The sequence below is a fragment of the Ovis canadensis genome, chromosome 9, assembly GCF_042477335.2.
Source record: "Ovis canadensis isolate MfBH-ARS-UI-01 breed Bighorn chromosome 9, ARS-UI_OviCan_v2, whole genome shotgun sequence".
Taxonomy (NCBI): domain Eukaryota; kingdom Metazoa; phylum Chordata; class Mammalia; order Artiodactyla; family Bovidae; genus Ovis; species Ovis canadensis.
In genome coordinates, this window is record NC_091253.1 from 25,590,001 (window position 1) to 25,617,385 (window position 27,385).

Below are 27,385 nucleotides of genomic sequence, written 5' to 3' on the forward strand. Positions count from 1 at the left end.
CATGAAATTAAAAGATGCTTGCTCCTTGGAAGAAAAGCTGTGACCAACCTAGACAGCGTATTAAAAAGCAGAGACATTACTTTACTGACAAAGGTCCGTATAGTCAAAGCTATGGTTTTTCCAGTGGTCGTGTATGCAAATGAGAGTTGGACCATGAAGAAAGCTGAAAGTGAAAGTGAAGTCGCTCAGTCGTGTCCGACTCTTTGCGACCCCATGTACCATGCTCCTCCGTCCATGGGATTTTCCAGGCAAGAGTACGGGAGTGGGTTGCCATTTCCTTCTCCAGAGGATCTTCCTGACCCAGGGATCGAACCCGGGTCTCCTGCATTGTAGGCAGATACTTTACCATCTGAGCCACCAGGGAAGTCCCTAAAGAAAGCTGAGGGCTAAACAGTTAATGCTTTTGAACTGTGGTGTTGGAGAAGACTTTGAGAGTCCCTTGAACAGCAAGGAGATCAAACCAATCAATCCTAAAGGAAATCAGTCCTGAATATTCATTGGAAGGACTGATGTTGAAGCTCCAAGACTTTGGCCACGTGATGCGAAGAATCGACTCACTAGAAAAGATCCTGCTGCTGGGAAAGATTGAGGGCAGGAGGGAAAGATTGAGGGCAGGAGGAGAAGGGAACGACAGAGAATGAGATGTTTGGATGGCATCACCGACTCAATGGACATGAATTTGAGCAAGCTCTGGGAGTTGGTGATGGACAGGGAAGCCTGGCATGCTGCAGTCCATGGGGTCACAAAGAGTCAGAGATGACTGAGAGACTGAACTGAACTGAACAAATATGCCATTAAAATTATCCTCACCTTCTAATCAATAACTGGTAAACTAACATTCTCACCAACACTTTACCAAAATTTTAGAACAGTAAGAGTCTGTTAATAATAAGTATTCTAACATTCATATATTTTTATATCTAATGTACATGCAAACATCCTAACAGACTTTCAGACATCTCAACAAATACCCTGACATGCCCAGGAACAGTTTACCATCCGACCATCTCCGCAAGCATTAATGTCCAGTCTGCCTTCCCAAGTATGACTCCACCACCAGCATTCTGTCTTCCTTTGGTTTCCAGTTGCTCAGAGTCAGAGCTTTCCCACAGAACTTTCTGGAAGGATGAAGTGTCTGTATCTGCACTGTACAGGTGGCCACTGTCCCTGTGTGATGACTGAGCTCTTGAAATGTAGCAGTGTAGGGAGTTCCCTGGCGGTCCGGAGGTCAGAGCGCAGCGCTTTCTCTGCTGGGCCCAGGCTCAGTCCCCGGTCAGGGAACTAAGATCCCTCAAGCCAAGCAAGTACAGACAAAGTAAAAAAAAAAAAAAAGTGGCTGGTGTAGCTGACAAACTGGATTTTAAATTTTGCTTCATTTTCTTTTATGGGCTCACCATGTAGCTTGAGCTACGTAGGATTAGTTCCCAATCCTACACTCGAGGCGGTGAGCGTGCAGAGTCGTAACCACTGGATCACCAGGGATTCCCTGAATTTTTCGTAATTAAATTTAAACAGCTTGGTATGGCTGGTGGCTACCATATTGATCAGCACTGCTCTAAGTCTTTCCAGAAGGTTCCACCTGGGCAGTCTCCCTCTTGGAGACTGTGGTCTGAGGCTGTGGAGCAGGGATCCCACCCCCAACCTTGCATTCCCCGAGAGTACCCTCATCCCCCCAGAGTGGCTCAGGGTCTGGGGTGGGAGGTGACACCCACCCCCCTGGACATCCCCTCCCAGGAGAATGTGGACAGCAAGCAGAGTCGGACTCCCCAGCAAGCCCTGCTAGGCCATGGGAGCCCTGGTTTCTGGACCCAGCCTGGCCCTGCCTAGCCCTCCCAGGCGCCGTGAATGAGAGCAGCTCACCTGCCTTCCCAGGCCTGGGGCTTAGTGAAGGTGACCCTGAAGATCCTTCGAAGATCTGAAGTTGAGTTGCTCTTGGTTAAAACTCTGTGAGAAGGGGAATGGGGACAGATGAGGTGAGGACTGGCCAGAGGAAGGGCAGGGTCGAGGCTGGCCAGGTCAGGCGTGTCCCAGAACAGCCCTGAGGTCTGAGAGAGGAAGGGCGCCGTGCCCCCGCCCCTCTGCTGGTCATCACACCCTCGCTTCCTGCCCCTGGGCTGTGGCTGGCTCAGAGAGACGTGCAGGAGAGCACACTGCCAGACGGGTGCCCTTGCTGGGGCCCCAGAGGGGTGGGGCTCAGGCACCTGCAGTGCTTAGAGACTTGGGGAGCCTGGAGCATTGAGATGGGGTACGAGTGCAGCCAATCAGGCGGGCACCCAGCGCCAGGGACCACGGTGACGGCGCCTCCCTCCCACCGCTACAGGAGATCATGAAGCATCTCACGATGGCAGAGCTGACCGACCTTATCTGGACGGCCGTCGATGGCCTGGGCTCCACCAGCCCCTTCCGCGTGCAGGCGGCCGCCGACATGCTGCTCACTGCCATCCAGGAGCACGGGGCCAAGCTGGAGACTGTGAGGGCAGTGGGGCCCCCGTGGAGGGCCCACCAGGATGGGGCAGGGGGCAGGGGGCAGGGGGGCAGGCCCAGCATCGGCACCCAGGGGCTAGAGCCGCGGGTCCCAGGTGGCGTCCCCAAGCTTGGGCCTGAGGGGGAGACGCAGACCCCACCCTCTGATGGGTGAGTAAATGCAGGACAGAATGGCCCACACAGGTGTCCCAGGGCCCTGGGGGGTGTTTGCAGGGTCTGGGTCAGACATGGGCTGATGGAGCGGGGATAGGATGGGAGTGGGGTGGGAGAGGAAAGCCCAGCCCAGACCCTCCAGGAGCTCTGGATCTGATAACAGACTGAGGAGGAGGAGCAACGCAGGGCCCTGGGGGGACTCCCAGGTAGAGGATGACTGATGCCTCAGGGGGGTGCTCTTGGAGACAAGCATGAATGAATGAGTAATGAGACCCAAAAGTGCAAGGGGAGGGGCCTGCCAGACATCAGAGCAGCAGGTACCAGAGTGATGGCAGGACACGACGTCGTCTGAACAGAAGGCAGACACCGCGTGTCCCCCCAGCCCCAAGACCGGGGCCAGACGCTCTAGCCCCTGGGTGTGTCTGAACCTTCAGTGACTGGGCAATGTTTGGACAGACTTGGACGACCCCAAATGCTGTGCAGATGGTGCTCTCCCCCTGTCAGCCCGGGGGTCCCCTTCTGACTCGTGTCCAGGGCAGAGAAGAGCCTCCCCCGTCAGACCTCCCTCTTAGAGCCCCCAGGGCAGGGCTGTGCGTCCCCCTCAGGAGAGCACTCTACCTGAAGGGGCTCCACGCCCATCGGGGCAGCTCCTGCCTCCCTGTTCAGGCTGCCCGGGGCGGGGCCTGGCCCCCTGCCCAGACCAGCCCTCTCCCCATACTCTTCCTCCCCGCACAGGTTGCCAGCCTGGGCCGGGCCATCCACCTGCAGCTCTGCTCCATCCGCATCCCCCAAGCCAAGGAAAATGCCCTGCAGGCCATCACCCTGCTGGCCCGGAACCACACCTCCGAGCTGGTGGCCGCCTTCCTGGACTTCTCCATTCCGCTGGACAGGTGCCCAGCCCTCCTTCCCTCCCCACCCCAGTGCCCACTGCCCATCCTCCCCCAGGCAGAGGGCAGGATCTCTGCACCCTGCCTGCCCTCCTGCTTGCCCATGAACAGGGCTGGGAGCCCCGAGGGAGCACTTGTCTGTTCATTTACTGTGCTCCTCCTGGGGCCACCCCTGGGGAGGCACCACGCACTGTCCCGTCTCTCGGTGACCCCATAAAACACCCTGCCCAGCCACCACCACCCATCACCTGGTGGAGAGGGGCCCGGGATCCTGGGTGCTCCCGGCAAGACCCCTGTCAACACCAAACCCTCTCCCCGCTTCCTGCTCCTCCAGGGACCCTCACCCTGCCCCCGCCCCCCAGTGGCACCACAGTCCCCAGGCCCCTGAGCCTGGAAACAGTACTTTAGCTCTAAAATCCCAGTTCTGAATCCCAGGTTTTCAGTCTATACCACCTGCTTACCCAGCCACCACGCACCTGCCGTGGGTCACTCCTGGAACCTTGAGGTTGTAGCTCCTGGTCGCCAACACCCTCTCACTCGCTCCCACTGCCTTGATCTTGGGGACACCAACATCTTTGGCTTACCCTGATGCCTCAACACCTGGACCTCCTCTCCCATCTCCCTCAGCCTCCCCTCCCACAGTCGTAGCCTCGGCTCAGCCACCTTCGGTTTCAAGCATCTGTCCCCTGCCCTGACCCCCTCCTGCCTCACTCCGGATGGTACCCACCCCCGACCAGTGAGCCTCTACCCTCCGGGACTCCACGTTCACTGCCTTGCTCACCTCCTCACAGCCCCTCCCCTGTCCTCACCTCCCTCCTTGCCAGCATAGAACCTACCTTCTGGTGTCAAAGTAACCCCCTGAACACACCCCAAGCCCCTTGGCCCCTTTGTCACACCCAGCTTGCAAAACTCAGCTGGCTCCGCCTACTTCGTGCCCGCACCTGTGCAGCCACGTGCGGAAAGGAGCGTGCCGCCACCCCCTGAATTCCCAGCCACACGTCTCCACGGAGCCCTCGGGGCGGCCCAGAAGCCGCATCTCCCCACCCCTCCCCTCCCCTCGGCCCCCAGCACCTCTGCCCCTGCCTCACACTTGGCCACCGACCTTGCGTCCATACCCCTGAAAAATCGGAAGGTGCCAGAAGAGAACTGTCACAGGCTCCCGACACCCAGGACCCTGTTTCCAGGAAGATTTCTAATCTTCATATGGAAGGGATTTTTTGCTTTTATTAGCAATGTCTAGAGTTATTGCACTGTAATCAGAGAAAGCCATCAGATATTTCTGGTTTATGTAATTTACTGATCTTTTAAACAATTTTTGTGACTATTCTATGGGCGCTTGAAAGGGTGTTTGCTCTTTTTCCTACTCTCAGGTGTAGGACTTGCTATGAAGCTTCACTTTGTCGATCTGTTGTTTAGCTGTCTTCTGCCTCCTTACTTGTGTCTGTGTGATCTGCCTTGTACTGAGAGTGGTGTGTTAAAGTGTCCTGTTATTAATATGTCTCGGTCTGTGTCTCCTTCCCTCGTCTGTGGTTTTTGTTAATACTGCATAAGGTTGTCATGCTATTTGGTGTATACATATTCATAAGTGTTGTGTCTCCTTTATGGGTTGTGCCTTTCAGCATTAAAAAGTGCCCTGCCTCGTCACATGCGATGCTTGAAGGGCTTGAATTCCATTTTGTTATCAGAATCACGTCCCCCACTTTCCCATTTTCCCCCATTTGCCCAGTATTCATTTGTCCGCGCTTTCATTCAACCTTTCAGGACCCATTCGTTTTAGGTGTCTTCCTATATACAGCGCATAGTTCGGTCTTGACCTGTGATCAAATTGGAAATCTTTCTATTTTAATAGATGAGTTAAGTCCATTCGCACTTGTCGATGCGACTGATGTGTCAAACCTCAGTTCTGTCATAATATTTTGTAATTGCATGTGTTTTATTTGGTACATATTTTTCTATGGCATGGGTATTCTTTGATCTTTGGCTCTTTTCTTTATTTAGGAAGAGTTGTATTTTTGTTCCGGCTGTTACCTTTGTACTCCTAACCTATTTTATTGTCCTTCCTCCCTTGTTTTCTTAACTTTTTAACATCTGGTTTACCCATTTTTGCTGATACCCTTAAACTCCCACCCATGCCCCCATGGAACAACCAGTGAGATTATTCATCCCTATCCAGCTGTGTTTTCATGTGCACAGTTCTTTGTCAACATTTGCACTGTACTCCTCCCACGCTGGTTTTTAGTGAGTACACACACTCACCCCAAGTCCCTTTGCCAAAGATTCTAGGTCATCCCTTATCTTGACTAAGTTAATGCTCTGACAGTTTCCTCAAGAAGGCTCGTGGGTTCAGAATGCCCTGGCTTCTTTTATGTTGAAAGTTGTTTACTTGAAAGGTGGCTTGGCTGAATATAAAATCCTTGGTTCACACTTTCTTTTATTAACTTTTGTTTTTTGGTGTGTGGTGGTGGTTGTTGGTTTGTTGGGGTTTTTTTTGGCCACACCATGCAGAATGCGGGATCCTAGGTCTTGCAAGGATTGAACCCAAGCCCCCTGCTTTGGGAGCATGGAGTCTTCACCACTGGGCCACCGGGGAAGTCTCTAAGTGATTTTTTTTTTTTTAGTTCTGCTCAGTTGTTGCCTTGCTTTGTTTTTGAAAAGCCTCATGACAGTTGTTTGGTTTGGCTTGGTTTGGTTGTCTTTGTAAGTTATCTTTTAGCCTGGAGACTTTGAAAATTGTTTTATCTTTGAAATTCAACAATTTTACTAAGAAATGTCAAGATTAGACCATTCTGTGTTCATTTTCCCAGGTACCTGATAAGTCTTTTGGGCATGTAGATTTAAGTCTCTAACGTTTCTAGAAAGTTCTCTAGGTTGTAGTTTTTCTCTTCCGGTTTATTGAGACATAATTGGACATACAGCACTGGTTAAGTTTAAGGTGTACAGGATAATGATTTGACTTACATATATCATGAAATGATTACCACAATAATTTAGTGAACATTCATCATCTCATATAGATACAAAATATAAAGATAAATTATTTTTCCTTGTGATGAGAACTCTTAGATCTCCTTTCTTCGTAACTTCCGCATATAACATGCAGCGGTGTTAGTTAATCATGTTGTGCATGGCACCCCTAGTCTTCTTTATCTTATAACTGGAAGTCCTTTTGACCACCTTCATCTAATTCCCTCATCCCCACCCCTCGCCTCTGGTAACCACAAATCTGGTCTCTCTATGAGTTTGTTTGTTTTGAAGTATACTGCTACTGCTAAGTCGCTTCAGTCGTGTCCGACCCTGTGTGACCCCATAGACAGCAGCCCACCAGGCTCCCCCGCCCCTGGGATTCTCCAGGCAAGAACACTGGAGTGGGTTGCCATCTCCTTCTCCAATGCATGACAGTGAAAAGTGAAAGTGAAGTCGCTCAGTGGTGTCCAACCCTCAGCGACCCCATGGACTGCAGCCCACCAGGCTCTTCCATCCATGGGATTTTCCAGGCAAGAGTGCTGGAGTGGGGGGCCATCGCCTTCTCCTTGAAGTATAACTGACCTACAACACTGTGCTAGTTCCTGATGCCCGACATGGTGATCCTGTGTTTCTATACATTTCATAATGCTGTCAGCATGCAAAGGTATTACCTGATCACTGGCTGTATTCCCCACCCTTACATTCCATCCCCATGACTTATTTTGTAGCTGAAAGTTTGTACCTCTTGGTCTCCCTTGCCCACTTCTCCCTTGGTTATAATTTTAAATATTGGTTCCATCCCATTGTTTTTTTTCCTTTTTCAGAGGCTCCAGAGATTCACATGTCTTCCATTTGAATGTCTTCCATTTCCACTTCTTTCTCTGTGGCCCTTAGCGCTTCTCTTAAACTCATCTTTATTGTCTTGGTGATCTTTCTACTCTTCCTCAATGTTCCTTTCTAAATTTTCACTTGAGTTGTATCTCTCTTGAGCACTTTACAATTTTTTTTCACTTCTGAGTTCAGTCAGCTCTTTTTTTCCTTCCTTATTAGAGGCTGTTCTTGGTCCTTTTTGAATTTATAATTCAAGGTGGTTTTCCATGTCTTTAAATGCTTGCTTGAGTACATTGACCTGCAGGAGAGGTGTCGTCTTACACTTTTTTTCTGCATCATGACTGTTTATCAGGGGAGGAATTTTCTTGTTGGATCTGTGTTTTCTGTTTTCCAGGGAAGGGTTGCAATGACTCTGTGAATCTGTTAATTTTTCTCCTGTTTATATACAACACTATTGGAGTGTTTTGTAGGATTTCAAGTTCAATGGCACCCTCTTCTGTCAGCATAACAAAGACCAGATAACTTAGCAGATTTTTAGTTTTGGTGAGAGGTGGGAGGGTTGTGTGTCTTCCGCTTTCGAGGGTGCTCTTTTCTCTCGTGCAGGTCCTTGAATTTTTTCTGTTTCACACCTCTACCTTTCACTAACCAATTTCAAAGGGTATGTCTGTCTTTTCTGCCCTTTCTCTCCTCCCCGAAGCTGTGTGTCTCGGAGGCTGCCCTTCAGATGAGCATCCTTTTCGGTCCCTTGCCTGGGATCCATGCTTTGGTTTCCTTGTTCTCCTTCTTTTTGTTGTTTCATAGTCTCAGACTTAAGATGGACCTCGTCTTCCTGAAGGTAATTCAGATCAGCTCCGAGCCCTGTTAGCAGCTCCCGTCTCTTCTCCTCTCTGGGGTTTCTCTCCCCCGCCTTTGTCTGCCGCAGAGCTTTGTGGAGGAGCAGGGGTGAGTGAGAGGCGCTGCAGGCGGGGCTGGCATAGCCCTCTCCCGCTCGCAGCATCCCTCAAGGCACTCCGTGGTGTGGTGTAGCTTTGCTTTTCCTCTTGCTGCGTGGTTTCTCGAGGACATTTTGAGAGGTGAGGGGACCCCGGCAGCCACCGTCGTTCTCAGCTGCTCAGGTCTATAGGTCAGTTTTCCCCATACTGGAATTTATATCTTGTTTCCTCAGTGCTAAGAAGCACAGTTTTCATACGTCAGCATCTATGCAGTGCGAGCACGTTTTACACTGATGGCACCTTCACCTGGGCTGACGGGGGTGGAGGGGTTCTCAGTCACCTGGGGGCACTCTCAGCCGGAGACCAGTGCAAATTTTAAAGTCCTTGCTGGAGGGTTTTTGGGGGGCCCACACTGGTGGTGTGAATTCAGAGCCCTGTGTAGGTTTTGTGTTTCAGATTCTCAGGCGCACCCTCCTTCCCTTCACAGGCTGAGCAAGCACTGGATCGTCTCGCTGTTTCTTCCTGTAGGACAGGCTTTTTATCTTCTCTTGTTTTATCCCGTTTACCTTGTACACACAGCCCATGGGGTCCAGCCTTTATGATGGGGTCCCTATTAGACTCCCATCGTGGATAGCTTCCCTTTCTTAGGAGCACATGAAATAACTGTGGTGTGTCCTAAAAGTATCAACAGAATTGTGTGATTCGTGCCCCTCCAGTATTCTTTTGTTGTCTGGTTTCTCCCCGCCTCAACATTTTGTGTTTAAGATTCATCCCGTTATGTTACACATAGTTGGAGTTCATTCACTTTGAGTTGCCGTGTCTTGTCCCATCTTGGTAAACACCAGTTACCCTTGTTAGTGTGGACGGACATTTGAGTTTGGGTCTGTGCTTAACACTGCTGTGAAGCTGCACATACGTGTGTCCTGAGACACACCCACACTCAATTTCCTTGTGCAGGCATGTCACTCACCTAACATGATGCAAAATACTCCCAACATGCTTAAACCACCTCTCACACCCACAGTATTTTTATATATGTAGTTCCTGTTACTCCACGTCTTCACTGACACTTAACATCAATCTTTTAGCCAACCATCTAAATTTTAGTCGATCTAAAATTGGGTGGTATTAATCATGCTGCTGCTGCTGCTGCTCAGTCGCTTCAGTCGTGTCCGACTCTATGCGACCCCAGAGACAGCAGCCCACTAGGCTCCCCCATCACTGGTATTAATCATATTTCCATGTTAATTTTCATTCTGCTGATTAAGTAATGAGGTTGTACATCTTTTCATGCAATTTTTGGCCATTGGGGCATCTTCTTTGGGGTGCCTGTTCAAGTATCCTCCAGATTTTTCTGTTGGGTTGTCCCTCTTTTTCTTATCAATTTCTAGGGATTCTTTATGTAATCTGGATACAAGGTCTCTCTTGATTATTATATTACATGTCTTCTCCCCTTTGCAGCTTTCCTGTCTCTCCCTCACTCGGTCCTTTCATGAAGAGGAGTTCCCAGGTCGCTCATTTATTCTCAACATTACCTTATAAAAGTCCTAGAGTGTGGGAACTTCCCTGGTGATCCAGTGGTTAAGACTGCTCTCCCAATTCAGGGGGCCCTCAATCCCTCTTCAAGGAACTAACATCCCACATGTCACATGGCCAGGCGAAAAAAAGGCCCTAGACTTTGCCTTTCTCATTCAGCCTGCCGACTGCCCAGCTGAGGGCCGTGTGCAGGGCCCTGCCCTCAGGCTCTCTGCCTGGCACTGCTGCCTGGGCCAGGCAAGCACCCAAGGTTCTCATTCCTACAGCTTTAGAACGATTCACCTCCCTGATCCAGAAAGCCTCGCCCTCCTCCTGCTCCTCCTCCTCCTCCTCCTGCGAGGCTGTCCTGGCCATTCGTGGCCCTTTGCCTTTCTCTGTACACTTCAGAATCATCACCAAGCCTCCTCGTTTTCTTTTTCCTCATTCACCCTTGGGCAGCTAGTTTTCTTGGATTGGCCCTCAGAGCTGGACTGGGAGTAACCCTTGCTTTGTCACCCTCACCCACCCTGGCTCTCAGCGTGGCCAGCTTTCTTTAACTTAGTTCTTTACTTAGAACAGGGATTCTTCTTGGTAATCAAATGCTCACCTGGGAGGCCATCATCCAGACAAAAGCCGGGGCCCTGGTTATGAGCTGCACCTAAGGGCCAGGCTGCCCACCCTCACTGGCTCCATCCCCTGCTCACTGACCCAAGGGTCTCCATTCTTTTTCTTTCATTTTATATAGTGTGTTTGCATCCAAACATATTCCTAAAACATTCTATTTGCAGTTTCTATAATTTATATAAACAGCATCATGATGCATATAGTCTTTGCAGACTTTTTCCACTGGCCTGATATTAATGTAGATTTTTTGGTCTAGATACTCTAGCTAACCTAAATCTAATAACATCAGTTCTTCTTTCTTTAGGATTGTATTGTCTCTTTGCACTTTTTTTTTAATAGACTTTTTTTGGAGCTGTTTTAGATTTACAGAAAAATTGAGCTGAAGTTGCAAAGTTCCCATCTACTTCCCTCTCCTGCCAACGTCTTCTCTTGGTAACATCTTGCCTCAGTGTGGTAGGCTTATTACACTTGATAAACCAATATTGATATATTATCATTAACAAGTCTATAGTTTACGTTACAGTCCGCTCTTGGGGATGTACAGTCTATGGGACAAATGTGCAATGATAGGTATTGACTATTACAGTATCAAACAGAATAGCTTCGTGGCCCCAAAGCCCCTGTGCTCTGTCTGTTCATCCCTCCCTCCCTCTAAACCCCTGGCAACCTCTGATCTTTTGAGTGTCTCCATGGTTTTGCCTTTTCCAGAACGTCATAGAGCTGGAATCATCCTGTGTAGCCTTTTTAGGTTAGCTTCTGTCACTTTCTGATAAGCTTTCAGGTTCTTCTATGTCTTCATGTCAACCACTCTCACCCCCTAGGAACTCTTTCTTTGTTAGTTCTTTTGTGTTGGGGGCGGGAGTGTGAAACGATCCCCACAGTAAGTCTAGTCAGCAGTCATCCTCATTCCTAGTTACAGATCTTTGTCCTTGTGACAAGAACGTGTAAAGTGGCAAAAGTTGGAGAGATGCAATACAGTGTTAACAGTTACAGTCGCCCTGCACTATGCTACGTCCCTGTGATTCATTTCCCCATTTCGCCTACCTCCGACTCCTCACCTCTAGCAACCCCCAACCTGTTCTCTGTAGAGAGGAGCTTGGGTTTTGTTTCTTTGGGTTGGATTTTGGTTTCATTTAGATTCCATGTATAAGCAAGATCACGTGGTATTTGTCTTCCTGTCTCTGATTTATTTCACTGAACATAATACCCTCAAGGCTGATACGTGTTATCTCAAATGGCAAGAGTTCCTTCTCTCTTATGGCTGAATGATATTTCATTTTATGCACACACATACACACATACACATACACATATACTTCCCAGGAGGCTCAGTGGAAAAGAGTCTGCTTGTCAATGCAGCAGACATGGGTTCGATCCCTGGTCAGGGAAGATCCCCTGGAGAAGGAAACAGCAACCCTCTCCGGTATTACTGCCTGGGAAATCCCATGGCCAAGGAGATTGGCAGGCTACAGTCCAGGGGGTTGCAAAAGAGTTGGACATGACTTAGCAACTAAACAACAGCATGTATGTGCCTGCTGATGGGCAATTATGTCTTCTCCATATCTTGGCAATTATAAATATTCTGAAGGAGATCAGCCCTGGGATTTCTTTGGAAGGACTGATGCTAAAGCTGAAACTCCAGTACTTTGGCCACCTCATGTGAAGAGTTGACTCATTGGAAAAGACTCTGATGCTGGGAGGGATTGGGGGCAGGAGGAAAAGGGGACGACTGAGGATGAGATGGCTGGATGGCATCACCGACTCAAGGGATGTGAGTTTGCGTGAACTCTGGGAGTTGGTGATGGACAAGGAGGCCTGGCGTGCTGCAGTTCATGGGGTCGCAAAGAGTCGGACACGACTGAGCGACTGAACTGAACTAAACTGATGAACATGGGGGCTCACATATCTTTTCAAATTAGTGTTTTCATATTCTATTCATATAAATTCCCATAAGTGAAGCCATGGGGTGGTCCAATTTTTAGTGTTTTGATTAATCTTCATACTATTTTCCATAATGGCTGCACCAATTTACATTTCCACCAATAGAGTATGAGGGTTCTATCTTCTCCACATCCGGGCCAGCACTCATTATTCCCCGTCGTTTTGATAACAGGTGTGAGCTGACAGCTCATTGTGGCTTTGAGTCCCATCTCCTTGATGATGAGAGACGCAGAGCGTCTTTTCATGGACCTGTTGGCCATCCGTGTACCTTCTTTGGAAAAGTGTCTGTTCAAATCCTCTGCCCATTTTTTAATTGGACGGCGTGGGGAGCTTTTGTTTATTTTTGATGTTGAGTTGTGTGTGTGTTTCATATGTTTTGGATATTAAAACCCATTTTCACAAGCATGATTTGCAAATATTTTTCCCATTTACTGTGTTGCCTTTCATCTTGTTGATGGTTTCCTTTGTTGTGCAGAAGCGTTTCAGTTTGACGCAGTCTCGCTTGTTGATGCTTGCTTTTGTTCCCTCTGCTTTTGGTGTCAGATCCAAAAACTGATTGCCAAGACTGATGTCAAGAGCTTCCCGCCTATGTTTTCTTCTAGGCGTTATACAGTTTCAGGTCTTACATTCAAGTCGTTAATCATTTAGAGTTAATTTTTGTATTTGGGGTAAGATAGAGGTCCAATTTTATTATTTTGCATGAGGCTGCCCAGTTTTCCCAACACCATTTGTTGAAAAGACTGCCTTTCCCCATTGTATGTCCTTGGTTGCTTTGTCGTAAATGAGTTGAGCACGTCTGCGTGGGCTTATTTCTGGGCTGGGAACACTTCCTTAACGTGGCTTCCAGGCCCACACTTGCCTGACCCTCCCTACACCTCCCCAGCTGCTACTGCTCAGCCTCCTGGCTCCTTCCTCCTGTCCCCTGACCTCTTAGCTCAGGGATTGAAGGGCTGACCTCAGGCCTCATCTTCACGTATAATCCTTCCCTGACGGCCACACCCCAAGACCAGGCGGAAAGACCATGGGACTAGACACGCCTGACCTCCAATACCAGCTCCTAGTTATGAGGCAGGGCCCTGATCAGGGCACACCTTATCTCTAGTCCTTAGTTTCCTCACATGCAAAATGGGTACAAGGACTCTGCAAAGCCCTACACATGCCAGTGACGGCCACTAAGTTGGCCCAGGTCAGGCCCCAGGGAGCTGGTGGTCCCCAGCAAACCCAGGCCTAGAAGGAAACGGCCACTGTATGGCAAGCCGTAAAGGCTGAGCAGGAACAGGCCCTGTGAGGAGGCCCAGAGGCAGGAGAGGAGGGAAGGCAGAGATGCTGGAGGTCAGAGGGTCATAGCTTTGGGTACCAACTAGACTTGTCCTGAGTGTACTTAGGCATCATGGAGGGTGACAGAGTCCGCCACTGGGATGAGAGGGGCCTGAAAGGGGGAAGACCCAGGACCACGGGCCAGGGCAGCCAGCCCCACCTCTGCTGCAGCCCCCGGGCCACACACACCGCTGTCCAGGGCCCAGCCCTCACGCCCCTTCCCCATCTCACCCACCCATCCTGCCAGGGTTCAGCTCAGGACCAGCCTGGCTTCCTCCCAGGCACCCCACTGCAGGCACTGAGGCCCTGGGCACGGTGGCTGCTGCTGTGACCCAGGCTGGGCAGGCCGGAGTCTCAGCGCTGCCCTCACACCACCCTTTGCCTGCAGCCACGCCTTCCGGTTGTGGAGGGCCCTGGGTGCCGAGCAACCCGTGAGCCACCTGGTGCTGGCCATGCTGCTGGGCTGGCTGCAGAAGCGGCCCCTGCCCACGAGGACCAGTGGCGGCAGCCCCCAGCCCAAGAAGGCCTACCTGCGCTCCCTGGCCGTGAGTCTCTGCCCCCACCACCCCAGATGCCCTCCCAGCTGCCTTCTCGAGTGTGTGCAGTCACACATGGGTGTGAGGCACCCACTGCGTGTGCCAGGCCCCCGGGGAGGGGGAGCCCCATACTCAGGCTGTGAAAGCCCTGTTCTGCCCAGCCTGGCCTGGACAAGGGGGCCTCCGAGGTGGCCCCAACTGGGAGCTGACCCTGGGTCCAGGCCCAGCTCCCCACTTCCCAACCGAGGGCCCTGGACCCCTCCAGCCAGGTGTAGGCAGTGAGGAAGGGCATGGAGAGATTCGTGAATCTGCCCCCATACTAGGGTTCTGGAAGAATCTTACAGGCTGCCTCCAGCGGCTCCCACCCTCCTGTAGAAGTCCACACCCACTCCCCACCTGCCCCCCAGCTTTCCCCACAAGCCCAGACCCTGCTTGCACAGTCCCCGGAGCAGTAGGCTCGTTTCCTAACCTGCTTCACCTGGGCTGGACTCTGTGGGGCTGCGGCTGTGCCCCAGCCTTGTTTGATCCAGGGCTGAGAACCCACTCGCACCCCCTAGCCCCCTGAACAGTGGACAGAGCCTCCTAGGCAAGCTGCTGCCCCCAGCCAAGGGGTGTGATGGCCACACTCGGTGCCCAGGAAAACCCACCCTGTCTCCATGTCAGCCCTCCATCAGCCCGGCCCCTCGACACCCCCAGACCTGGACCCTCCCTGTTGGAAACCAGACTCAGCTTGGGGTCAGCAGGGTGGCCTTCCTGGGTCCTGCCCTCCTCTTGTCATCCCCCCCACCTTGAGAACATTCTGGATCCAAGGCCCCTCTCCAGGTGTGGGAGGCCCTGGGGCTGCTGTCTGGTAGCTCCCCCTTCGTGTGTTCCCCACCCAGCATTCATTCACGGGCATGTGCCAGGCCCTGTGTTGGGGGCATTGCAGGGAGCACAGCCCACGGGGCGGAGGGGCCAGGCAGGAGGCAGTAACTGAGGACAGAGGGCAGAGCAGACAGGGATGGTGGGCTGGAGGACCCGCCTGCAGGGCCGGCAATGGGAGGGGGCAGGCAGGGAGCATGCAGGGTCCAGAGAGCGGGCCGCGCCCCCGGGAGGTACGTCCCAAGCAGGAACTTGGCTGTGGTCCCGGAGACAGCAGGCAGACACAGGGAGGCGAGGTCGGCAGTGGGTTTTGTGGGAAGGCTGGCCCCTCAGCATCCCCTGCCACCCCTGCAGGCCATGAACACACTTCACGAGCTGCAGTTCGCCCGCGAGTTCAAGCAGGCCATGCAGGAGGCCTTTCCCGAGCTGCTCCTGGCCCTCCTATCCCAGACGCACTACCTCCTGGAGCTGAACCTGCCCGAGGAGCCCCAGCCCGGCAAGGAGGCCCAGGAGACAGCCCTGTTCAGCCCCCAGAGGTAAGTCCTGGGCCCCAGAGAGGCAGTGCATGGGCTTCCCAGGGCTGAAGGACAGAGCTCCACAGCCGGGCAGCTTAGAGCCGCAGGCGGGTATTCTCGCGCAGTGCCAGAGGCTGGCGCTCCAGATCCAAGGTTGGCAGGGCCGCGCTCCTCCAAAACCTGCAGGGGAGGTTCCTTCCCGCCTCCTGGGTGCTCCTGGCTTGTGGACGGCCCCCTCCGGTTTCTGCCTCCGGCTTCACCGTGTGTCTCTGTGTCTCGATTTCTCTCTTGAGAACGTCAGTCCTGGTGAACTAGGGCCACCCTACTGACCTCATTGTAACTTGATGCCATCTGCAAAGACCCAAATGAGGTCGTTTTCCCAGGTACCCAGTGTCAGGACTTGGGTGGTTTCAGGGGACACAGTTGGATCCCCAACAGATGTGATTCCAAACATAGCTGCCTTCAGCAGTCAGCGTGGAGGGCAGGTGGGTGTCCCACTTCCTTGGACTGCAGGTGCCTGGCAGCCAAGACGCCCGGTGACAGCTGGCCCACAGGGACTCCAGGGGCCCGCACGGTGCACCATATCTTACCCAAATGTGGTCCCTGCAGGGATTCTGAGAGATGAATGTTGTCTTCCCCTTTGACGGATGAGGAAACAGGCTCAGAGCGAGCCAGAGGCTTCCCCAAGCCACACAGGGTGTCTGTGCACTGCTGACCTAGAACTCGTAGAATGGCAAAGGTGTCTGCCCAGCGGCCACTGGGCCCTGCGGGCAGATGCCCCCCAGGTGCTGTTGCACAGGGTGCTCAACCCTGACACCTTTTGGCTCTGATGTCGCGGACAGTTGTCAGCCTCCCCACGCCCGCACCTTGACCAGTGTGGACAGGACTCGTGTGGGAGGGTCTGCTCCCCACCCCTCACTTGGGTGGTGCCACTGGCTGGCCGCCTGGCCTTCCCCTGCACAAGGGCGCATCTCGAGAAATCCATTAAGCGAGTCTTTAAAAACCGCTGGGGCCAGCTCTTTTCATTTGTTTGTATTACGATGTGCTTCACACAATTTGTCAGTTTGAACAGCTCTCCCCAAGGCACATCACTGAAAAAAAAAAATGTCACTTCTCTCATATAGCTTCTGAATTCGAATGTGCATAAAGTTCTTTTTTATTCAAATCAACCATGCAAAATGCATGAATCTTCCCTAATAAGCTAATAAAACGTTCTCCTCCCTGAAATAGGAGGGTCAGGAGAAAGCTCTGATGAACCGCCTCCATCCATCAGCTTCTCTCCTCTGACCCCATGGGGCCAGCCTCCACCTGTTTCTCCCCTGCCCCCCCTTGCTGCCCTCCACCCCAAGTCAGATCAGGCCTCACCTGTGCTTGGAACCCTCCTTTCCTCTTCCCCTTCTTTTAACTCCGAGAAGGGCCGAATCCTTCTGGTGGTCCAGTGGCCCTGCATCTGGCTCCCCATTGCCTCCAGAACCTCATTTCCTGCCACACACCTTCATCCTCTACATGCACCCTCTGCTCCAGCCTCAGCGTCTTCCTGCCATTCCTCGCCCCCAAGCTCCTGCCTCAGGGCCCTTGCACTTGCTGTGTCCTCTTCCTGGGACGTTCTTCCTGACAGCCTCACCTCCTGTGGCTCCCAGCTGCCTTCTGTACAACAGCGGTCCTGCTCCCCACTGTTATGTTCTCCCATCTACAGCTGTCATCTGTGCCCCGTATGATGGAGGCTCTGGGGAGCAGTGACATCTGTCTGTCTCATGCAGGGCTCTCCCCCAGAGAGCAAGGGTGTCTGTCATCTCACTGGGGGGCCAGGGGCCTTCTGCTCAGACCCAGCTGTACCAAGATGCTCCCGCACCATCAGCCCTCCCCCTCCACCTCTCGGGTCTTGGCTTCTCTCTGGGCCGATTCTTCCAAAGAGCAGGGTGGGGGCCCAGCAACCACAGAACAGACCAGCACCCTGGGCTCAGTCCCTCGGCCTTGATGGGCCCAGCTTAGCTCACACGCTCACCCCTGAACCAATCGCCTTGGCTGCAGGGGCAGGTGGGGCTCGTACTAAGCAGGTCTGGGTCCACACCCTCCCTGGAGCTAGGATGGGACCTGGGCCCCCTTCCCAAGAGGATAGCTGCAATACTGGTACCATCCCCAGGGACCCGAGAGTGGGGCAGGCCAGTCAGCAGCGATGCTGGTCAGCCATCAAGGACGGTGAGGAGGTCTGCAGCTGCTCCCAGGCCTCAGAGGGCGGGAGAGGCCTCAGAGTGTAGGCGGAGCACTGCAGTCCCAAGTCTGACGCCAGGAGGATGCAGAGGATCGAGGGAGCCGGGTGCCGAGGAGGAATCTGGGTGCAGCTGTTGAGAGGCCCACTGTCCTGTGGTTGCCCCTGAGAGCATGGTGGGGAAGGGTTGCAGCCATACCTGTTTCAGCCATGCAAGACTCAAGGCAGTCAGGCTAGTCCTGGGCCTCTGAGATTCCTGGCATCCTGCTGAGCTAGGCTGGCCCCTGGAACCAACAAGCGAGGGTTTGGTTCCACTTCCTTCCAGGGCACAAGCACCCATTCCAGCCCTGACTGTGGGACCCTCCCCTTCCTGTGCGTCTCTGATGAACAGAACCCCTTTCTGGTAGAGACGTTTCCTGCTTTGTTCAGTTCTCAGCCAGCTCCTTCTCAAGTCGATGTCCATCCTGCCCTACGAAGGACTTCTCATCCCTCTTGTTCCATCCATTATGGGCTGAGTCTCTTTAACTCTAATGGAGCATCTCATTTCTCCTCATTCCAAAGACATGCCCATCAACCACTTAGAGGTATAAGCCAACAGATTTCCCTTTTTGCCTGGCTGCCAGGAAGCTCGTAAATAAAGTTCAGTTCAGTTCAGTCGCTCAGACGTGTCCGACCCTTTGCGACTCTGTGGAGTGCAGCAGGCCAGGCTTCCCCGTCCATCGCCAACTCCCAGAGCTTGCTCAAACTCATGTCCATCAAGTCGGTGATGCCATCCAACCATCTCATCCTCGTCATCCCCTTCTCCTCTTGCCTTCAATCTTTCCCAGCATCAGGGTCTTTTCCAATGAGTCAGTTCTTCGCATCAGGTGGCCAAAGTATTGGAGCTTCAGCTTCAGCATCAGTCCTTCCAATGAATATTCAGGACTGAATTCCTTTAGAATTGACTGGTTTGCTCTCCTTGCAGTCCAAGGGACTCTCTTGAGAGTATGTAAAGTTACTGTTGAGGAATCTCTCACTGTGGCACAGGGTGCTTCCTTTTGTTTCTTCCTGATTAGTCTTCAACTTAAAGCGTTAAGTTTAATTTAAAGCTCTTTTATTTAAAACTGTATTCTCGGTCCTAGGTTTTAGCAGTTGACAAGTGACAAATCAGCAATGAATAATGACATGCTGTGTGCCGCCTGGATCTGAGATCTAAGATCTCCTCCTAACCCTGCTGTGAGCGCTCCGAGCTGCTCGCTCGTCTCACGGCCTTGGTTTCTTATTCTGTGGGAGGGGCTGGTCCCTCGCTAGGTGTTGGGAGGGTCAGGAGCAGCAGAGGACTGGGCAGCCTCTATGCTAGGGCGACCCTGGGCAAGCAGCCGACACTCTGGGCCTCAGTTGAGGGTTGGAAGTCAGGACCCCAGCCCACCCATCTTCTCTTGGATTTGTCTAGTTGGGATGCTGTGGTCTCGGGCCCTAGGGGCTCCCTGATTCCTCAGACTCATGGTGAGTTGTGATGTCACAGGGAGTGAGCCAGGATCCCTGAGCATGGAGGGATGGATGGGGAGGTGCTATGCCCCAGCCTGGAGTCCCCACAGTCCTGCTCGGACCCGCCATCTTCCCTGCCCTCAGCCTTGGCCGCCCTCCCACTCTGAGGTCGAAAAGAGGAAAAGATTAACAGACCATGGATCATTCGGTCGATACTTGCTAAGTGTACCGGAGGCCCCACTCTTACTAATGAATACAGACGGCGCGTGCTGTGTCCCTGACCGTGCTGTTAGCAGAGAGGCATCCATGCGCTCAGGAGCTCAGCTCCGTGGAAATGCAGACAGGGTCCGGTGACGGCCCGGTGACGATGCCTGGAGAGGGCCCCGAGGAGAGGCAGAGTCTCGCAGGGGAAGACACAGGGGCGCCCCTGCCTGTGGGTCCCTGAGGACCGGCTCTGCGCACAGACCTGAAAGACGGTGAGAGGTCCCCGTGTGGGGAAGGAAGGGCAGACAGCCTTCCAGGCAGGGGGACCCCAAAGTGGAAGGTACAGGAAGGAGGGGACCCTGAAGCGGGGGCGCCCTGGGGGCTCCACGCCGAAGGCGTGACAGGACCTGGTCGGCACTGGAGAGACGTAGAAGCATGAGGAGGCCCCACACTGCCTCCAGAGGCTCGCGTCCAGCAGGGGGGCTCCGGGTGGAGAGGATGCGTCCCGGGGTGCTGACGCACAGGAAGCCCCAGCTCCGGGCGGACCCCGCAGGCTCCCCACCTCCGCACCCTGCCCTCCAGCCCCCGCCTCATCTTCAGGGCCCTCTGCCCCCCGCCCCCCGGGGCTGAAGGAGGCAGGGAGGGAAGTCCTGCACGGCTGGCCTTGGACCCCAGGGGCTCTGCCGTCTGCTGGTCACGGGGCTGCATGGGTTTCAGGTGACACAGGTCCTGGTGCAAGGCCAGGGGTCCTGGGCTGGGGGTCGTGGTCTTTAGGGCCCCACAAGGGAGGTCATTCACCCTGAGAATCAGCAAGGGAGCCCCAAGGACGCCCTACCAGCCGGACGCCCTGGTGCGGCCGTGGGGACACAGTGACCCCACGGTGCCCTGGGACCAGAACGTTCCAAGAGTCCTCACACAGCAGACAAAATGCCACTGCGCCCGGAGCCCCTTCTCCCAAAGCCATTGTCACTCCGGCTGAGACCAGTGACCTGGAAAACGCAGCCTCTTCTTGGTGGCACGGCTTGGGGCGAGAGGACAGGCCCACTGACATTTGTGTGGGCACCACCAGGGACTCACGGAGTGGCATTTCATCCCTTCATGTCGGGTTTTGCAAATCTGATCGGAGTGGCTCCTGGTCAGAGCTGACAGCCTCGCTCCGGGGGCCGCTCACAGGTCCAGGGGAATACACCAGGCGCAGGGTGGCTGGGCAGGGAGACAGACCACAGAGCTATTTCCGGGCCCTCGACCCTGCAGGGCCTGGGGCAGCCCTGGGCCTGTGGCTCGACAGCACCGCACAGGTGTGGAGCTCGGAGCCTGGCTGGACTCTGCTTCTGCGGACCCTGGCCGGGCTGAGTGCGCAAGACAGGGCGCCTGGGCAGCAGAGGCCCTGACCTGCATGCGGTCTCACCCTGCTGCAGTCTGGCACACTGTCTTGAGCCCACACAAACACGCCGCCAGCAGAACCCAGTTTCCCGCATCTTCAGGGTCCTGGCACTCGCTGGGCTCCCATAATGCCATACCCCGAGCTGCCCTCCCACCCCGTCCATTCCCCCTGCATTCTCAGCCCCACATTCAAATAGCACAGTCTGTCAAGGCTCAGTCAGACCCCCTCCACCCTGCAACTTGGGGAACCACTGGTCCCCTTGTATCTCTACTTCTTTCTCCAGCCCTGTCCTCTCAGCCTCAGCCCTGAAAAGCTAGCTACAGGCATCTCCCACTGACCACGCACCTAATCTATCTGGAGCTTCCCCCTGGAACCAGCCCCCTCCCAGGACAGCCCCTGCCCATCCTACACCCCAACATTTCTGCTGAAGGAGGGCAGAAGCGAGCTGCCCCATGGAGGCTTAGTGGTGCCAGACCCGGAGCAGAGACAGAAGCCAGGAGACACCTTTCCACCCAGGGCAGGGGGGCACTCTCCCCGGGGCCAAGGCTGGCCAGTGACCCCTCTGCTCCCCAGCAGCACGTCGCTGGAGGCGCTGAAGAGCCTGCTGTCCACCACCAGGCACTGGCAGGACTTCGCCCACATGGAGCTGCAGGGCGCCTGGGACCTCTTTGCCACCATCCACACCTACCCACAGGGCGTGTGCCTCCTCGCCAGGTAGGGGCAGGGTGGGGCCAGGGGAAGGGGCCCATTCTGGGTCATCCCTGCCCAGGAGGCTGGGCTACAGACTGCAGCGACCCCCAGGACCTGCCGTGAACACAGCCCCAAGGACTCATGCACGTGCACACTGGGCGCCAGGGTACAGACGGCACGGGCTCACTGGCACACCCTAGGAGCCTAGAATGCAGACCTCTTGCCCGACGCCTAGCCCTCACCTTGGCCGGAGGCTCCTAGGGGACCAGGGCCAGGTCCACTCCCCTGTCCATCCCACGCTTGGCCCACGCCTGGCAGCCAGTGGGTGGCCAGCGGATACAGAAGGAGCAGGAGAAGGTCAAACAGAGGCGTGCCCACTCCGCTCAGCAACACTTCTGGCCGCTGGGCCCCTGGGTTGGGTGGTGGCGGGAGGGTGGACATGGGCTGCGCCCATGAGCCCGGCCCGCCCTTCACCCTGTGCCCAGGGCCATGGTGCAGAACCACTGCAGGCAGGTCAAGGCGCTGACCTTCCAGCTGCTGCCCAACCTGCAGAGCCGGGAGGAGCGGGAGAGGAAGGCAGCCATCATCATCTTCACAGAGGTAGGGGCTTGGGGGCCCCTCAGGGACAGCCTGCACCCTGTCTCCAGCTGAACCCACCAGGACCTCCCTTGACCAACAGATTCCTCACACCCCGCCTTCCCACTCCCAGCTCCTCGGGGCCCACGGTCAGGGGCTCCTGGTTTAGGTCCCTCTCCACTTGCATCCTGGGGGACCGTCTTTCTACTCCCCCAGCCCTGATGTCTTGGGGTCCCGCCCCTGGAACAGTGAAGCTGAAAGGGCAATGGCTGGAACCAGACAGGCACTGGGTGTACCGGGCCCCGGGGCTGAGAGCTGGGCCAAGGCCAGACAGGGTGGGGGCCTTTGTCATTTCCATAATGGACAAAGCCTGGTGCGACTCCACACACCACCCCTGTAGTGACATCGGGCTCTCCCTGCATGGGACTGGGTCTCCAGGTGCCCCATGAGCCAGGCTGTATTGAGTATGTTGTTCCCAGCTTCCCTGTGTGACCTCAGACAAGGCCCTTTTCCCCTCTGGGCCCATTTCCCCAGCTATGCACTGAAGGATTGAAGCAGCTTGGCGTTGGGTTTAAACATTAACCAAGATACCCGGAGAGGGGCAGGTCAGCCACCCTCCCCAAGCCCCAGCCTTGGTCCTAGAGCCCGGCTCCCACAGACACAGGCCCCCTACGAGAGGCTGCCAGGCCTGACCGCCTGCCTGGGGGCCCCTAGTTCCTCTACAGCCCCACCCTGCTGGAGGTGCTCCCCAAAGAGGCCGCCCTGTCCGTGCTGGTGCGAAGCCTCAGGGACCCCAGCCCCGAGATACGCGTGCTGAGCCTACAGGGCCTAGGAAACATTCTTTTCCACCCAGAGAAGGTAAGTGGGTGCTGGGGGCGGTGACAGACCACCCATAGAGCGGCCGGGCGCACAGGGCCTCTGTGTCCTTCCCATCAGAAATCTGCTCTGCTGGTCCAGCCCATGGTCAGACCTGCGTCCCAGCACCCAGGTGGTGCTCAGAGAGTGTTTGTGCTGTTAAATGACTCACTGGCTGAAAACAAATCTAATATTGTAGAACCAAACAGAGTTTAGGAACCCAATGAAGCTGCCGAAAACTTGTTTGAAAGTTGCAAAACCAGCCTAGCTTGCACAAGGAGTCCCTGATAAGGTCTTTGACAATAGAAACTGTTCATTTGCTGACATGTCACTTCCTGACAGTTCATCCAGACAGTTCACACTGCACCCAAGAGGAGCAGAAAGAACTTGCGGAAAAGGAACTTAGCTTTTCCTTTTTAAAGTAATGTAAAACTGGGAAACGGTCACTGCCACTTAGAAAGTCTGGGGTCCCCACTGGGGTACCCACTTCCCTGCGACATGAGATGCCAGGGACTTAAGCGGTGCCCGCCCAACCAAATTTGTCTTGTCTGGCCCCCAAGACCCCTCTGTCCCCTGGGGAAGCCTGGAATGGGGGGCAAAGGCAGGGTAGGACAGAAGAAGGGAAAGTTGGTCTCCAGGACTTGGTGGGGGACCCTCTGGCCAGAAAGGGGACAGACAGGAAGGACCTGGCAGCTGACTGACACGGGTTAGCGCTCCCCTGACCCCAGGAGGACCCCAGGGTCTGAGAGAGGGGAAGCCTGTCCCGTCTGTCCACAATTCCCAGGGGACAGACCAGGGCTAGGAGCACGTCTCCCTGGACGGCAGAGCCAGGGTGAGATGGAGTGGGGTGGGTACAGCATGCGTGCCCAGGCATGGATGGGGGTCTGGGAAGGGGCCTCAAAGACAGCCCCGGAACTCGTGGCCCACCGCCCCCCTCCCCCACGACAGGGAAGCCTGCTCCGTGGACAGCTGCCACCCTTCCTCAAGGGCTTCTTCCAGAGCAGCGGGCAGGTGCTGGTGAGCGTCATGGGCACCGTGTCGGACGTGCTGCACCGCCTGGGTGCACACAGCACGGAGGCCCAGGGCCTCAGCATTGCCATCAACGCCCGCTCCTTCTTCGATGATGTGAGTGCGCCCGGGAGGGGTGGGCACCCCATCTCGTGCCCCTCCAGTGCCTCCCCCCACTCCCTTCCTCGAAGGCCACTGTCCCACTGGGGCAGGGAGGTGGAGGGGCAGGGCAGCTCCTCGGGTGCGTGGCGTGCATGGCACAGGTGGGCCGGCCAGGGGCTGCTGCTGGCACTCGCCCTGCACCTTCAGCTGAATGCCGCACCTTCACCTCAGCCCCAGGTGTCTTCACCCTCCTGACTCATCAGCCCTGTGGGTGATAGATTCTCCTTCAGGGCAAGTCAGAGGGACAAGCCCGCCCTCCCGAGTCAGCATCTGGGTTATCAGGATGCCACTGTAGGCATGCGAGGGATGAGTGTAGGTCCCTGAGGATGGCCTGAGACCCTCCCCAGGAGCCGGCAGAGCTGGGAAGCACAGCCCTGCCCCGAGAGGTGTGGGGGGGGGAGGCGCATCCCTGCCCCAGAGCCCCGTCTGAGCGAGGAGGCCGAGTCCTGCCCCAGAGCCCTGTCTGACGGGGGAGGCGCAGCCCTGCCTGAGCCCTGTCTGAGGGGGGAGGCCGAGTCCTGCCCCAGAGCCCCGTGTGAGGGGGGAGGCGCATCCCTGCCCCAGAGCCCTGTCTGAGGGGTGAGGCGCAGCCCTGCCCAGAGCCCTGTCTGAGGGGGGAGGCCAAGTCCTGCCCCAGAGCCCTGTCTGATGGGGGAGGCCGAGTCCTGCCTCAGAGCCCTGTGTGAGGGGGGAGGCCGAGTCCTGCCCCAGAGCCCCATCTGAGCGAGGAGGCCGAGTCCTGCCCCAGAGCCCTGTCTGAGGGGGAAGGCGCAGCCCTGCCCCAGAGCCCTGTCTGAGGGGCGAGGCGCAGCCCTGCCCAGAGCCCTGTCTGAGGGGGGAGGCCAAGTCCTGCCCCAGAGCCTGTCTGAGGGGAGAGGCGCAGCCCTGCCCAGAGCCCTGTCTGAGGGGGGAGGCCAAGTCCTGCCCCAGAGCCCTGTCTGAGGGGGGAGGCGCAGCCCTGCCCGAGCCCTGTCTGATGGGGGAGGCCGAGTCCTGCTTCAGAGCCCTGTGTGAGTGGGGAGGCCGAGTCCTGCCCCAGAGCCCCGTCTGAGCGAGGAGGCCGAGTCCTGCCCCAGAGCCCTGTCTGAGGGGCGAGGCGCAGCCCTGCCCAGAGCCCTGTCTGAGGGGGGAGGCCAAGTCCTGCCCCAGAGCCTGTCTGAGGGGAGAGGCGCAGCCCTGCCCAGAGCCCTGTCTGAGGGGGGAGGCCGAGTCCTGCCCCAGAGCCTGTCTGAAGGGGGAGGCGCATCCCGGCCCCATAGTCCTGTCTGATGGGGGAGGCCGAGTCCTGCCCCAGAGCCCTGTCTGAGGGGTTAGGCCGAGTCCTACCCCAGAGCCCTGTCTGAGGGGGGAGGCCGAGTCCTGCCCCAGAGCCCTGTCTGAGAGGGGGAGGCTGGGGGGGGAGGCCGAGTCCTGCCCCAGAGCCCTGTCTGAGGGGGGAGGCTGAGGGGGGAGGCCGAGTCCTGCCCCAGAGCCCTGTCTGAGGGGGGAGGCCGAGTCCTGCCCCAGAGCTGTCTGAGGGGGAAGCTCATCCCTGCCCTAGAGCCCTGTCCGAGGGGGGAGGCTGAGGTCTGTTCCTGGAGCCCCGATGAAGGGGTGCTGCTGAGGGTACTGGGCCCCACGTCCTGCCGGAGTCAAGGGTCCCAAGGTGGGTCTGGCCGGGCTCCGAGACTCTGCCTTGCAGGAGCGGGACGAGGTCCGGGCAGCGGCCATGGCACTGTTCGGGGACCTGGTGGCGTCAGTGGCAGGCCAGCAGCTGGGCGGCCTGCGAACCCAGGTGCAGCAGACCATGGTGCCCCTGCTCCTGCACCTGAAGGACCACTGCCCCACCGTCGTCACGGTCAGTGCCTGCGACAGGCCTTCGCCTGGAGGGGCTGGGCCCCACGGTGGGCAGGGGGCTGCTGAGAGCCAGGGACACCCTCTGGGCCGCGGGGCCAGCCCCCACTGGGTTCCCGCTCCTCCCCGCGAGCACACACGTGCACTCACACATGTGCCCACGTGTGGCTGTGCGTCTGTGGTCAGGACACCGTCTGTCCTGCTCACTGCTGCGTCTCCAGCGCCGGGCATGTCCTCAGGCGCAGGTGGTTCATTGAACTTGAAATATGGGCTGAGCCCTATATGTGCCAGCCGGTGCCCCACACCAGGCCATTAAGACATGCTCAGCCTTCCTGCAGCTCCCGGCCACTGGGGGGATAAACAAGCAGCCAGTTTCCAAGCACGTGGGGACTGAACACTGCCTTCAGTCCAGGGGGCCGTGGTGGTGGCCAGGGAGGCGGGTGGGCTCAGAGTGCAGCCTGAAGGCAGCAGGAAGCAGCCGGGGAGCGCAGGCAGCTTCCTCGGGACCTCCGCCCATGCCCAGCCCTCCCTGCCGTCCCACAGCAGGCCAAGTTTGCCTTCTACCGCTGCGCCGTGCTGCTCCACTGGCGGCCACAGCACACCCTCTTCTGTACGCTGGCCTGGGAGAAGGGCCTCAGCGCCCGCCACTTCCTCTGGAGCTGCCTGGTGAGGGCCCGCAGCCGGGAGGGGATGGGAGGCTGGCCGCCAGGTCCCCACTCTGGCCCCAGCGAGTGACAGAGACGTGCTCCCCAGATGAGCCACAGCCGGGAGGAGTTCGGCATCCACTTGGCGCAGGCCCTCAGCTACCTGCACAGCCGCCACCACCACATCAAGACCTGGGCGGCACTCTTCATAGGTGAGCGGGGCGGGGGCCGGGCTCAGGAACCCCCAGGCCTGCCCTGCCTGAGCACCCCGACCCTCACCCTTGCCCGTTCCTCCACTGCGGCTGGAACGTGGGTTCCGCTGGCGAGGAGAGGGGCGAGTGAGGGCGTCTCGGGGTGTTCAGTTCTTTGGGCCAGGCCCTTCTGTGCTCTGGCCCTGTCTTTCCAGCAGTCCCTCGCACAGGAGAACTCCTTCCCTATGCCAGGGAGGGGGAGGGAGAGAGGGAAGGGGGGAGAGGTTCAGGAGCCCCCTCCCACTGGCCGCCATGCTCCTCATCTGTCGCGCAGGTTATACCATCTGCTACCACCCCCGGGCTGTGTCCCAGATGGTCAGTGACGTGGACACAAAGCTGCTGTTCTGCAGTAAGGGAACATCCTTACTCCATCCACCCCCATCCGTGTCAGCAGGGAGCATGGGCCCCCAAACACGGCGGGCAGGGTAGGGAAGGGGAGCACCCAGGCCTGGAAGGCCGAGGAGGCGGGGTCTGGGTGTCCAACTGCCCCCCCCAATGTGGGAAGGAGGGTTCTACTCCACCAGGGCTATGGGCAGACGGGG

The 27,385-nt window shown here is 56.1% G+C and overlaps 1 protein-coding gene across 1 annotated transcript in view; it reads left to right on the forward strand.

The window, feature by feature from the left end:
* LOC138446133 (maestro heat-like repeat family member 5) overlaps positions 1 to 27,385 on the forward strand; it is a 64,554-nt gene that overhangs the window by 35,844 nt on the left and 1,325 nt on the right. The window contains 13 exon segments of the mRNA XM_069600855.1: positions 2,321 to 2,470; positions 3,373 to 3,527; positions 14,037 to 14,193; positions 15,400 to 15,581; positions 16,104 to 16,106; positions 21,398 to 21,538; positions 22,000 to 22,114; positions 22,805 to 22,948; positions 23,894 to 24,070; positions 25,797 to 25,952; positions 26,492 to 26,614; positions 26,702 to 26,804; positions 27,118 to 27,192. Coding sequence (XP_069456956.1) covers positions 2,321 to 2,470; positions 3,373 to 3,527; positions 14,037 to 14,193; positions 15,400 to 15,581; positions 16,104 to 16,106; positions 21,398 to 21,538; positions 22,000 to 22,114; positions 22,805 to 22,948; positions 23,894 to 24,070; positions 25,797 to 25,952; positions 26,492 to 26,614; positions 26,702 to 26,804; positions 27,118 to 27,192 — 1,681 coding nt within the window.